The 12,214-nt window shown below is 50.9% G+C and overlaps 1 protein-coding gene across 1 annotated transcript in view; it reads left to right on the forward strand.

Moving 5' to 3' along the window:
* The window catches only part of Abcc6 (ATP binding cassette subfamily C member 6), a 51,099-nt gene that overhangs the window by 17,183 nt on the left and 21,702 nt on the right, over positions 1–12,214 (forward strand). Inside the window, exons 11-17 of the mRNA XM_052178691.1 lie at positions 1,897–1,989; positions 4,361–4,564; positions 4,734–4,880; positions 8,155–8,242; positions 9,789–9,861; positions 11,614–11,740; positions 11,918–12,094. Of these exons, the coding sequence (XP_052034651.1) occupies positions 1,897–1,989; positions 4,361–4,564; positions 4,734–4,880; positions 8,155–8,242; positions 9,789–9,861; positions 11,614–11,740; positions 11,918–12,094 (909 nt within the window). The remainder of the gene's footprint in view (positions 1–1,896; positions 1,990–4,360; positions 4,565–4,733; positions 4,881–8,154; positions 8,243–9,788; positions 9,862–11,613; positions 11,741–11,917; positions 12,095–12,214) is intronic.

Consider the following 12,214-nt stretch of genomic DNA (forward strand, 5'->3'; position numbering starts at 1 on the left):
GAGCACTTAGTTTCCAACTTTTGGACTAGGGAAGCTCAGGCTGTGTAGCTAAGGTGCTTTGAACAGTACCCGGCACGCACTGCTATAGCGTTGTTAGCTGCCCTCTGATGAGTGAGGGAAGCGGTGATCACTGACCACTATTGAATGTTTCCTTATTTATCCCTGTGGTGCCTCGTGTATACCACGCAAGCAGTTTTCCACTGAGCTACATCCTTGGTCCTTAAAAAATATATTTTTGGCTGGGCGGTGGTGGCGCACACCTGTAATCCCAGCACTCTGGGAGGCAGAGGCAGGTGGATTTCTGAGTTCAAGGCCAGCCTGGTCTACAGAGTGAGTTCCAGGACAGCCAGGGCTATACAGAGAAACCCTGTCTTGAAACAAACAAATAAACAAAAAATATATATTTATTGCATTTATATATTATATTAGACATAATATATCATATCATATACATACATTTATATGCAATGTTTATATATAAATTTTTTTTTTAAATTTCAAGGCAAGGTCTCACTAAAAAGCTGGCCTTGACCTTGCTGTATAGACGGGCTGATGTTTGTGATTCTCCTGCCTCAGCCTCAGGAGCAGCTGCGATTTCTGATGTGAGCCGTCATGCCAAACTAGAATTCTATTTATGAACACTGACATTTGTATAGTCCAAGGCTTGCACACAGTAGGTGGTCAGCAAGCTTACGCAGACATTCCAGCAATGCCTGTGTGCAGTGTTGACATGTTGAATTTCAAGCTGTGCCTGAGCAGGCCGAGGTTGATAGCGCTCAGAAGCCACAGCAGCCACGAGTAACGCCCTGCACACGGCCTCTGCCCTGGCACCGGAGGGCCACCATGCTGCCCCAGGCTTACTAAGATGGTGGTTTGTGGGTGCTGCAGCTAAATGAAAATAGTGGCGGTCTGGAGGGGTGACCTTACTTTCCCAATGAGCGCTCCTAAGGCTGCCAGTGGCTTTCAGGACAGTTTTCCGTTGAGCCACTAGGGGGTGGAATAGTTGCATGAATAAACCAAACTGGCCCACTTCAGTGAAGGGATCAGAGACCGGAGTTCCTGTGGGCGGAGAGAAACAGGGACTGGAGTTGGGGCGCAGGAAATCTCAGAAAAGCACAACAAGACTTTATTTTTCAAAGCAGTTAGTCTGTCCCCACCACCATATCTCCCAGGTAACCAGACCAAAGGCACCGGCCGTTACAAAGCTAGTGGGAGAGAGTTGACAAAACACAGGTGTCCAGTTAAATGTGATGTTTTAAATAAATTGAATAATCGTTCAGTATAACTATGTCTCCCATATTGCAGGAGACATTCTTACACTACACACACACACACACCACACACACACACACAGGTCAGAAACGGCAACTTTGTGGATTTGTTTGTTAATCTGGTGACTCCCCACTAAGAGGCGGGATGGAGGGTAGATTAACAGTGAGCCCTGAGAGGTGGGTGTGGCAGCACACACCTGTAATAACTGAATTTGGGAGGTGAGGGAAAGAGGGGGTTAAGTCAGCCTCAGCAACACAGAGCATGCTGGCAAGATGACTCAGAGGGCAGATTACTGTGCTTGCTGTCGGAGGATGCAGGCCTGAAGACCCAAGCTGTGGCCGGAGGCCCACATAAATGTGGAAGGGGGAACTGAGCCTACAACGTCGTCATCTCCTGACCTCCACATGCATGCTGTGGCCATGTCACCTCAATAAATAATCTTTCAAAAGGAGCAGGGATCGCAAGCAGACAAAGTGCTTACTGAGTAAACATGAGGACCCAAGTGCGACCCCCGTGACCTATATAAAAAGCCAGGCACAGCGGCACACGCCTGAATTCCCAGTCCCGGGAAGTGGGGTGACCCAAACCCCTGGAGTCTCATGACACCCCGTCCTCTGTCCCCAGCTCCTTGGACCCTCTGCTCTCACAGCCGTGGCTGTCTTCCTGAGCCTCCTCCCCCTGAACTTCTTCATCACCAAGAAGAGGAACTACCATCAGGTTTGGCATTTGGGGATGCAGCCACCCTGGGCAGAGGAACAGCCACTGGGGTTCTGGTTGGTGACAGAGATAGGGACAGGCAAGAAGAGGCTACAGGTCTGCCCCTGTCCTTCTGTGTTGTCAGACCCATGTCCCTTGGGCAAGCCTCTGTTCCTTCCTGAACGTGGCCCCTTCTCAAAATGGCCCCAAGCTGCTGTCCTTCAGTGACTCCTGCCTCTGACCCCCGTTCACACTCAGCCAGAGGGACGCGTGGCAGCCAAAGAAACCAAACCTCCTTTGCTGATGTGGCTCAGTGTCGAAGCCTATGACCCCACCATGGCCTCTGTCACCAACCCTTGCTTCCCCCCTCTCCCCCTCGCCAACTCTGCTTCCTCACACAGCCACGCTCAGTCTTTCAAGCCCTGTCTCCTTCATCTGCAGATTTCATGCCTACAGTACTTCTCCCGGCAGAGGGCTCACAGCCATAAGTCTAGACGCTTCGAAGCGCTGAGGGCAGAGGCAGGCTCAGCGTCTCGGGCAGTAGGTGGTAGTTAGGACACCACAGGGCAGGTGAGATGGCTCAGCAGATAGACACTTGCTCACAGCCTGGTCACCTGAGTTTGATGCCAAGACCCACGTGGTGAACAGAGAGAACCAAATCTGGCAAGTTGTCCCTTGACCTCCAGATGGCCCCTGTGGCATGCACATGGTTATACGTGTACAAAATAAATGAATAAACCTGGAAGCAAAAGCGACTGAGCCAGGCGTGGTGGCACACCCCTTTAACCCACCACACGGGAGGCAGACATGGGGATCTTTGTGAGGTCCAGGCCAGCCAGGACTACTAGTGAGAAACTATCTCAAAGATAGATAGATAGATAGATAGATAGATAGATAGATAGATAGATAGATAGATAGATGATAGATAGATGATAGATAGAGAGAGAGATAGATAGATGATAGATAGATGATAGATAGAGAGATAGATAGATAGATGATAGATAGATAGAGAGATAGATAGATAGATAGATAGATGATAGATAGATAGATAGATAGATAGATAGATAGATAGATAGATAGAGCACAGACCCATCATTCTGGTATTAGGGAGGCTGAGACAGGAGGATGGTTAATTTGAGGCTAGCCTGGACTACACAGCAGACCCTGTAATGATGAAAGAAGAGAATGTTCAGGAAAGTGGAGGAAGATGACTCGCCCCTCTTCAATGTCCCTACCACCCTCCCTGTTACCCGCCTTCCCTGTCACCCACCCTCCGCTGTCACCCACTCTCTATCACCACTACCCTCCTTCCTTTTTTTGTTTTTTGTTTTTTGTTTTTTGTTTTTTGGATTTGGTTTTTTCAAGACAGGGTTTCTCTGTGTAGCCCTGGCTGTCCTGGAACTCACTCTGTAGACCAAGCTGGCCTCAAACTCAGAAATCTGCCTGCCTCTGCCTCCCAAGTGCTGAGATTACAGGCGTGCGCCACCACCGCCCAGCTTCACCCTCCTTCCTTGTCACCCACCCACCCTGTCACCCACCCTCCCTGTCACCCACCTTCCACTATCACCCACCCTCTGCTGTTACCCACCCTCCCTGTCACCTACCCTCAGCTGTCACCCACCCTCCACTGCCACCCACCCTCTGCTGTCACCCACCCTCCCTGTCACCCACCCTCTGCTCCTCAGTACCTCACTCTACTCTGAGACACTGCCTCCCTCCCAGATCTCCTGACCTCTCCGTACAGGCGATCCATGTCTCCGTCCTCGCTTCTGCAGATCCCTGGATACCCTCCCAGCACATGTTCATACTGCTCTTCCCCTTGGTCACCAGGCTGGCCACTCTCTAGATGGCCTCAAAGAGACTCTTGCATGGAACATGAAACCCCAAACACTTCTCTGCCTGATCTCGATTCCCGGCCTGCTGCAGCCTCCCCTCTCTCTGAAGAGCCCAGCTCCCTGTCCCCCTTTCCTGCAGTCTCCCTGGGTTTCTTTTGAGTCATACTGTTCCGTCTCTGAAGGGCCCCCTCTCCTGCATCTACCCGCTGCATCTGCCTGTTCCCTACGCACCCAGTGCTTGCAGTTTCCTGTTCTCCTCATTAAGATCTAGTTCAAGTGACACCCGTACCTCCAGGACGTCTTCCTGGTAGCACCATCATGCCCACTGGTGGCTTCTGATTGGCAGTGACAGCAGGCTCGGGTCAGCTGAGACAGCTCTGGGGAGGGGTGAAAGCCCAGGGTGAAGGTGGTATAGCTCAGGACCCTGGCGGAGATGCTGGACTGGTGTGTGGCTTGGAGAAAGAATCTGCAGGGTTTGCGGCCAGCGCAGCCGCAGGGGCCACAAGGACGGCGAATTCCAGGCTGGTCTTTCTCTTGCCTTCTCTTTCCCATCTCAGGAAGAACAGATGAGGCAGAAAACCTCCCGAGCTCGGCTCACCAGCTCCATGCTCAGAACCGTGAGAACCATCAAGTCCCATGGCTGGGAGTGTGCCTTCCTGCAGCGACTCCTGCACATCCGGGGCCAGGAGCTCGGCGCCCTGAAGACCTCCACCCTTCTCTTCTCTGTGTCTCTCGTGTCCTTCCAAGTGTCTACATTTCTGGTGACGTCATTCTGGTCTCCCTGCAGATGCCAGAGGGTTGGGAGAGGGCATGCTTGGGGTGGAGAGCTGGTGCCAGCAGCATGGCATCTGTGGGCCGCAGAGACACCTCAGTGGGCTCTGCGCACCAGCAATGGACCGCAGGCTCAGTGCCACTCTTGTGCTTTATCAGGTGGCGCTGGTCGTGTTCGCTGTCCACACCCTGGTGGCAGAGGACAATGCCATGGATGCAGAGAAGGCGTTTGTGACACTCACGGTACTCAGCATCCTTAACAAAGCCCAGGCCTTCCTCCCCTTCTCTGTGCACTGCCTCGTTCAGGTGAGGTGCGCGCGGAGGGTCAAGGGGTCGGAGAGCTGGGCCTGGACTCGGCACACCCGGGCCACTGTCAGCACAGGAGGGGAGGGAAGGAAGGGCTAGAGTACAGATGACGGATAGACGGACGGACGGCCGCCACTGGAAGTGGGCAAGGGAGCAGGGAAGCCTCAGAGAGCGGGTCCTTTTTACATTCGGGAACTTTCCCGGGTCCCCTCCTAGGGAGGGGCCCTCCATTTCTCTGCCTTTTGTCTTTCCCCAAACTTATCCTGGGACCTGCTGCAAAGGAGGAAGATTGAATGATTGAACTGCTTCCTCCTCTTCCTCCTCCAGTCCTCTTCTTCCTCCTTTCCTCCTTCAGTCTCCTTCTCTTCCTCTTCCTCCTCCTTCTCTCCTCCTGTCTTCTGGCATATGTGTTTGTGTGAGAGGTGTGAGTGTGTGTTTTTTGTGTTTGGGTGAGTGTGTTGCATGAGTGTGGTATATATGTGTATGTGTATTGTATGAGTGTGGTATGTGTGTTAATATGGTAGTATGTGTGTGTATCTGTGTGTGTGTAGCTGCGTGTGTGTTGTATGAGTGTAGCATGTGTATATGTATGTGAGTGTGGTATGAATGTGTATCTGTGTGTGTTAGTGTGTACGTGTGTGTTGTATGAATATGGGTATGTGTGCCCGTGAGTGTGTATGTTTGTGTGTGTGGTGTGTGTGTGTGAGTGTGAATGTGTATGCGCATTGTGTGAGTGTGCTCTGTGTGTATGCGTGTATGAGTGTGTATGAGAGTGGGGGTGTGTGAATGGTATGTGTGTATGAATGTGTGTGGTGTGTGAATGTGTGTGTGTGAGGGAGAGACAGACAGACAGATACTGACTAGAAGTCAATGTCAGATGTCTTCTTCTAGCACTCTCCACCTTTTTTAAAAAAGATTTATTTATTATTATATCTAAGTACACTGTAACTGTCTTCAGACACTCCAGAAGAGGGTGTCAAATCTCATTAAGGATGGTTGTGAGCCACCATGTGGTTGCTGGGACTTGAACTCAGGACCTCTGGAAGCCAGTGCTCTTAACCTCTGAGCCATCTCTCCAGCTCCCTCCACCTTATTTTTTAATATTAACTTTTTTATTCTCTGAGAATTTCAGTCACTACGGTTTGATTGTGTTCACTCCCACTCCCCCTGACTCCTCTCCACTCCCTTCCCTGTCTACTCCCAACTCTGTGATTTTTTTTCTCTTACTTTTTTATACCACACTGAGTCTCATTTGCGCTGACCATGTGCTGCTGATGTGCGGCCATCCTCTGGACCTACCAGAAGCCACGCCCTTAAGTAAACTGACTGTGTTAGTCAGGGTTTCTGTCGTGATGATAAAACACCCATGACCAAAAGCAACTTGGGGAGGAAAAGGTTTATTTCAACTGACAGCTTGTGAGTCCTTATCTAGGGAAGTCAGGGCAGGACCTCAAGACAGGAAGTGACGCATAGGCCATCGGGGAGTACTGCTGACGTGTTTGCTCAGCATGTTTTCTTTTGTACCTCTGGGAAGTACCTGGCTCGGGTGGCACCACCCACAATGGGCTGGGCTCTCCCACATTAGCCGTTATTCAAGAAAATGTTCTGCAGACTTACCTATGGGCCTATATTTTCATAATTATTTCACAATTGAGAGCCCCTCTTCCCAAAAGACTCTAGCTTATGACAAGGTGACAAAAACTAACCAACACACCTGCCCTCCCTCAGAAGCTATTAGTTATCCATAGCTCCTTGGTTAGACTTGGGGCTCACAAATTCCTCCCTCAGCTATGTCAGAAGGTTGACCAGCTAGGTCATGCGCAGGCAGCCACAGCTGCTGTGAGTTCACGAGGGCAGCGGGCCTGCTGTGCCCACCAGACACTGTTCCCCTCATGTCCTTCCTGACCTCTGGCCCTTACAATCTTCCTGCTCCTTCTTCCATGATGTTGACTGAGCCTTGGAGAAAGGGGGTGTGGCACAGAAGTCACATCAGTAGGTGAGCTCTTTGCAGACAGTGACTCTCTGCACTCCAATCAGCTGTAAGTTTCTGCGTTACCCAAGGCCTGAGAACTGCACTAACATAAGGTATAGAGTTACACACTCCCAATATAGTTCAATATGAAGTCCACTTGGCAGCATGATAGTCAGAGGTTCACTCCTACAGCCTATACTCTCCCCAACCATGGCTTATTGGCTAGATGTATAGTATTAGATGTGTGTTTCCACCTGGGGAGCAGGCCTGGAATCCAATCAGAAAAATCTTCAGTTACCCAAGAACACGTGTACTGCTATTGCACACGAGCACCTCTTTCCAGGATAGTCATCAGAGCTCACAGAGTTCATAGCTATAAAAACTGGCAGGTAGGGAGGAAGCTACCCAATCAGTGCCAACTCGGTTTCTCCTTGCCCTATGACCAAAGTATGCTGTGCCTTCAGCAATAGGGTCTTACCATCAAACTCTGGTGGGCATTGAGAGCAGTTGTTGTTTTAGGGGTCTCTCTAGATCAGAGGTGAGGTTTCACACATGTATTAAGTAATACATGGTTTATGAGAGAAGCGTTATTGTGTGGGGTAACTCCAATTAAATACATATGCACATATACCTGCATGCGTTTATACATGGATGCTTCTAAAATGGCAGGTTTTCCATTAAAAAATCCTTAGTGCCAGTTATCCCTCCCTCTACCCCACTTTAGTTTTTGAGACAGAGTCTCTCACTGAACCCAGAGCTTACCATGTAACCAGACTGCCTGGCCAGAGAACTCTGGAGAGCCAGCCACCTGTCTCCACTCTCCAAATGGTGGGATGACAGACATGGACTGCCATGACCGACTTTTTCGTGGACTCTGGGGACTTGAACCCAAGTCATTATACTTGCACAGCAAGCACTCTGCCCCACTGAGCTATCTCCTCAGCTCCAGGCCATCTGTATTGCAACCATCACCTTCAGTCACCAAATATAGGTGTGCAATGTGTGCTCAAGAGCACCTCCAGTGGACAGAGTTGGAAGTGACTCCACTTCATTGCTGGGTGCTGTTGGAAAAGGTGTTGTCTCTTTCTCTGGCCTTAGTTGGAGGCAGCTGGAGTGTTCCAGTCTCTCTCTCTTTCGGATTGAGGAGCAGAGAGAAGTCCCCACTCCTGTCGAGGTCATTGTTTTCTATGACCTACAGAAATTCCGGCATCTAGCAAATGCAAAGTGTTGGGCTGGGTCCTCAGGAAGCCTGCGGCAGGAAGCCCTTCTAGTCTGGTGACCAGCCCACTCTTGTATCTCTAGGCTCGGGTGTCCTTTGGCCGGCTGGCTGCCTTCCTGTGCCTGGAAGAAGTAGACCCCAATGGCATGGTCTCAAGTCCTTCCAGATGCTGTGAGTGCTGTAATGGGCAGGGGGAGGGGGACGAAGGCACCGTAGGCAGTGTAGATCTCACCGCCATGTTACTTGGTACCCAACATCTCCTGCTTCCGCCAAGGTACAGTGATGACTAGTGGAGCTCTGTGGGATGTCACCTAGGTGCTCAGAAGCAAGTACCCTGTCAAGGACTTACCCTTATGCAGACATCTAGAAAGAGAACCTTAGACATATTGTTAAGCTAAAGACTCAAATCAGAGCATCCATGCGGGGAATCACAAACTTTAGTTAGCCAGTTCCCCTCTTCCCTGTCCCTTATTCCCTCCCTCTTCTCCTTCCCTGCTCAATCCTTTCTCCACTCTTCAGTCTACCTCACCCCCCCCCCCATTCAATCCTGCCACTTTCAGCCACTGCTTATGTGACTTTAATTAATTGCTTCGGGGAAGAAGGGCAGAGCACCTGTCACCAGATGAGAGCTTCCCACTCAGTTACTATAATTGAGACATCTGGTCAACCTGCTTATCTGGACAATGCCCACTGGTACCTAAAATTGTGCCCTTGGGATGGATGCCCCATACCAGGGACACATCTGAATCCCAGCTCTGACATGTTAACCTCTTAGAGCCTCAGTGCCCACCTTGAGGGTCCAAACACCTACTTTGGAGGTTGGGGGAGGCTGTCTTGGAGATCACATTAATTTAAGTACCACGGTTAGGCTAGAACATTTGCAAAATTAATGCATTTATTTACTTATTTAAATTTTTGGCTTAAAAATTAAAAGGGGTAATTTATTTTTATTTTATGTGTATAAGGGTTTTACTTGCATGTATGTCTATGTACCTGTGGGTGTCTGATGCCCAGGGGGGCCAGAAAAAGGTGTCAGATCCCCTAGAATTGGAATTACAGATGGTTGTGAACTGCATGTACTGGGAATTTAGCCTGGGTCCTCTACAAGAGCAGCCAGTGCTCTTAGCAACTAACTCGTCTCTCTAGACCCCCATTTTTTGGCTTTTTGGGACAGGGTATTGTAAACCAGACTGGCCTTGAACTTGCTATGTAGCTAGGGTTGCACTTGAACTCATGATCTTCCTGCTCCACCTCCCATGTACTGGGATTGCAGGCGCAAACCACCACACTGAGATTACTTGTTTATTTATTTAAATACATAAATAAATAACTTTATTGGTGATCTTCATATTAGCCCAAGCCTGCATCCCATTGACTCTATAGCCCAGGCTAGGTTCCAACTCCTTACCCTCTTGTCTCAACCTCCCAGGTACAAGGATTACAGGCATGAGCCACCATACCCAGTTCAAACCTTTTTTTTTCAAAAGGGGGGGCAGTAGGCAGGATTTGAACCTGTGGCTAAGGTCACTTGTCCCTGAATTATAATGTTATTGTGGTAGGATTGTTGTCAAGTCAGTAGGTAACAGGGCCAGGGCCTTGTAGTGCTTCTAGCTGAAAAGATGTTTTAGCGATGGAGCCTTTGAGGCCTTGAGCACTGAACACTGGGATGCCGGGAGGGCAGTACCAACCCCTGTAACTGTCTTCCTGTGTCCTGTAGCCTCAAAGGATCGAATTTCTGTGCACAATGGCACCTTCGCTTGGTCCCAGGAGAGCCCACCCTGCCTGCACGGGTATGAAACCCCACAGAGAGACGCTCTTGGCTTATGAGAAAGTGTCCCACCTGGGTCTAGAGGCTAGGCTAGGCCAAGTCAGGGTTCTGTGCAGGGAGGCGAGCATTCCTGTATGCCACAGCCCTATAGAGGGGGCACAGGGTACCTGAACACCCCCCACCAGGCAGGAGACACCTCTCTGTTTCCCACCTGACCAAGAGGAGCCTTGAGGCCCAGCCTCGTGAGCTGTGACCTCCTTCTGTGCCTCTTGTATCAGTTTCAAGGTCGTTGTCATCCAGCACCAAGACTTGTCACAAAGAGAAAGTCTGGCTGTGTGTGTCCACCTCCATCCAGGTCCTCAGGATTGGTCCCTGGGCATTCCCTTGCTGTGCTCTGTTCTGGATGCTGGGGACACAGGGAAGGCTGGGGCTCTGCTCACTTAGGGTAACATTTGGATGGCTATGGATGGGACACAAGTGGAAAGCCTGGGGAAGGGACAACACTGGCAGTCTGGGTAGGGTGGCTTCCCAGCTGAGGGCATAACAGAGCTCAGGGGAAGGCTCTTTGAACAGCAGGGAGACCAAAGGCGAAGACCGTGAGGCAGAAGTGTACCAGGCCCAGGCTCTCAGTCTCACCCTGTTGACATTTGGGTTGAGAATTCCTCAGTGTAGGCTGTCCTGGGCCTTTAGTATGTTTGGCAGAACTAAGAGCTACTGATCTCCATCCTCAATCAGCTGTGGGGCAAAAATACCTCTAGATGTTGCCAAATGACTCCACTCAACTAAGGCTGTATCACCCCTGCTGAAAACCACTGGACTAGGCTTAAGAAGCACTAAGCTTAAGGTGGTGGTGCATGCCTTCAATCCCAGCACTCAGGGCAGAGGCAGGCAGATCTGTGAGTTGGAGGCTAACCTGGTCTATAGAGCGAGTTCCAGGACAGCCAGGGTGACACAGAGAAACCCTGTCTTGAAGAAGGGAGAGAGAGAGGAGGAGGAGGAAGAAGAGGAAGAAGAGGAAGGAGAGGAAGAAGAGGCAGATGCACTAAGAGCATGGATGGGTATAATTCATATTCACAAGAACTTTCCTTTTGACCCTCTGTCGAAGCTTGGAAGGGTTATGAACGGATTTGTTTTTTTTTTTGAAACAGAGTCTCACTGTGTAGTCTTGGCTGACCTGACACTCACTCTGTACACCAGGCTGGTTTCAAACCCAGAGATCCTCCTGCCTCTGGCTCCCTAGTGCTGGGACTAGAGGTGGACATCAGCACACCCAGCCCTGACTGGCTCTTTAACCAGTCACTGTGGCTTATGGGTCAGGGCTGACTTCAGAAGATGGCAGGCAGGAGTAGGCTGGGGCAGAGGCAGGAGGACAGAGAAGCATGTACTGCAAAGGCCTGAGCAAGAGACTACAACATCCAAGCCCTCACGCCGTGGTCCCCTGTGTGTGTGCATGCGCGTGTGCATGAATGTGCATATAGCAGCATACATGTAGGCACGCACATGTGCTTACTTCTGCCTACTGGCCATGCATGTGTGTGACTGTGTCTGCTACTGTCTGTGGCGTGTCTGTCGGTGTTTGTGTGGCAGGCACGTCTGATGTGCTCAGACGAGAGAAGAAAAGCATTCAGATAGCCAAACAAGGATCAGGGAAGAAAGGCCTCTTGGTGGTCTCCCCAAGGCCTGAGCAGCAGGATGGGGTGGGTGTGTCTGGAGTTCTCGGCTTCTGTACACACCCAGGCTGGGCCTTCAGGCTGCTTCTCCCCTGGGTTGCCAGGATCAACCTCACCGTGCCCCAGGGCTGTCTGCTGGCTGTTGTGGGTCCAGTGGGTGCTGGGAAGTCCTCCCTGCTGTCTGCCCTGCTTGGGGAGCTGCTGAAGGTAGAAGGGTCTGTGAGCATTGAGGTAAGGTCATCCCCGTTCCTCCCTGCCTGGGCTGCTAAGGTGTATGCAGAGATGCTGCACGCACGCGTGTCTTCCCCTCACAGCCGAGAGCCTCTGCTCAGTGGCTCAGCCTCCCTCCCTCTGAGCACCCAGTTCCCCTGCTCTCATATGAGCTACCAACAGTACGGGGTGTTTCAGGGTTCCGTGGCCTACGTGCCTCAGGAGGCCTGGGTCCAGAATACCTCTGTGGTGGAGAATGTGTGCTTCAGGCAGGAGCTGGACCTGCCCTGGTTGCAGAAAGTTCTAGAAGCCTGTGCCTTGGGGTCTGATGTGGCCAGCTTCCCTGCAGGAGTTCACACCCCAATAGGGGAACAGGTGAGGAGACCCTGGGATCATGTGTCTCTCTGATCTGAGGGCAGGGAGATGGGGGATGATAGTAACAAAAAGGGAGGAGAGCAGGAGACCGCAGTCAGGGCCAAACATACAGCACTGTTC

This window comes from Apodemus sylvaticus, chromosome 1 (genome assembly GCF_947179515.1).
Source record: "Apodemus sylvaticus chromosome 1, mApoSyl1.1, whole genome shotgun sequence".
NCBI lineage: Eukaryota > Metazoa > Chordata > Mammalia > Rodentia > Muridae > Apodemus > Apodemus sylvaticus.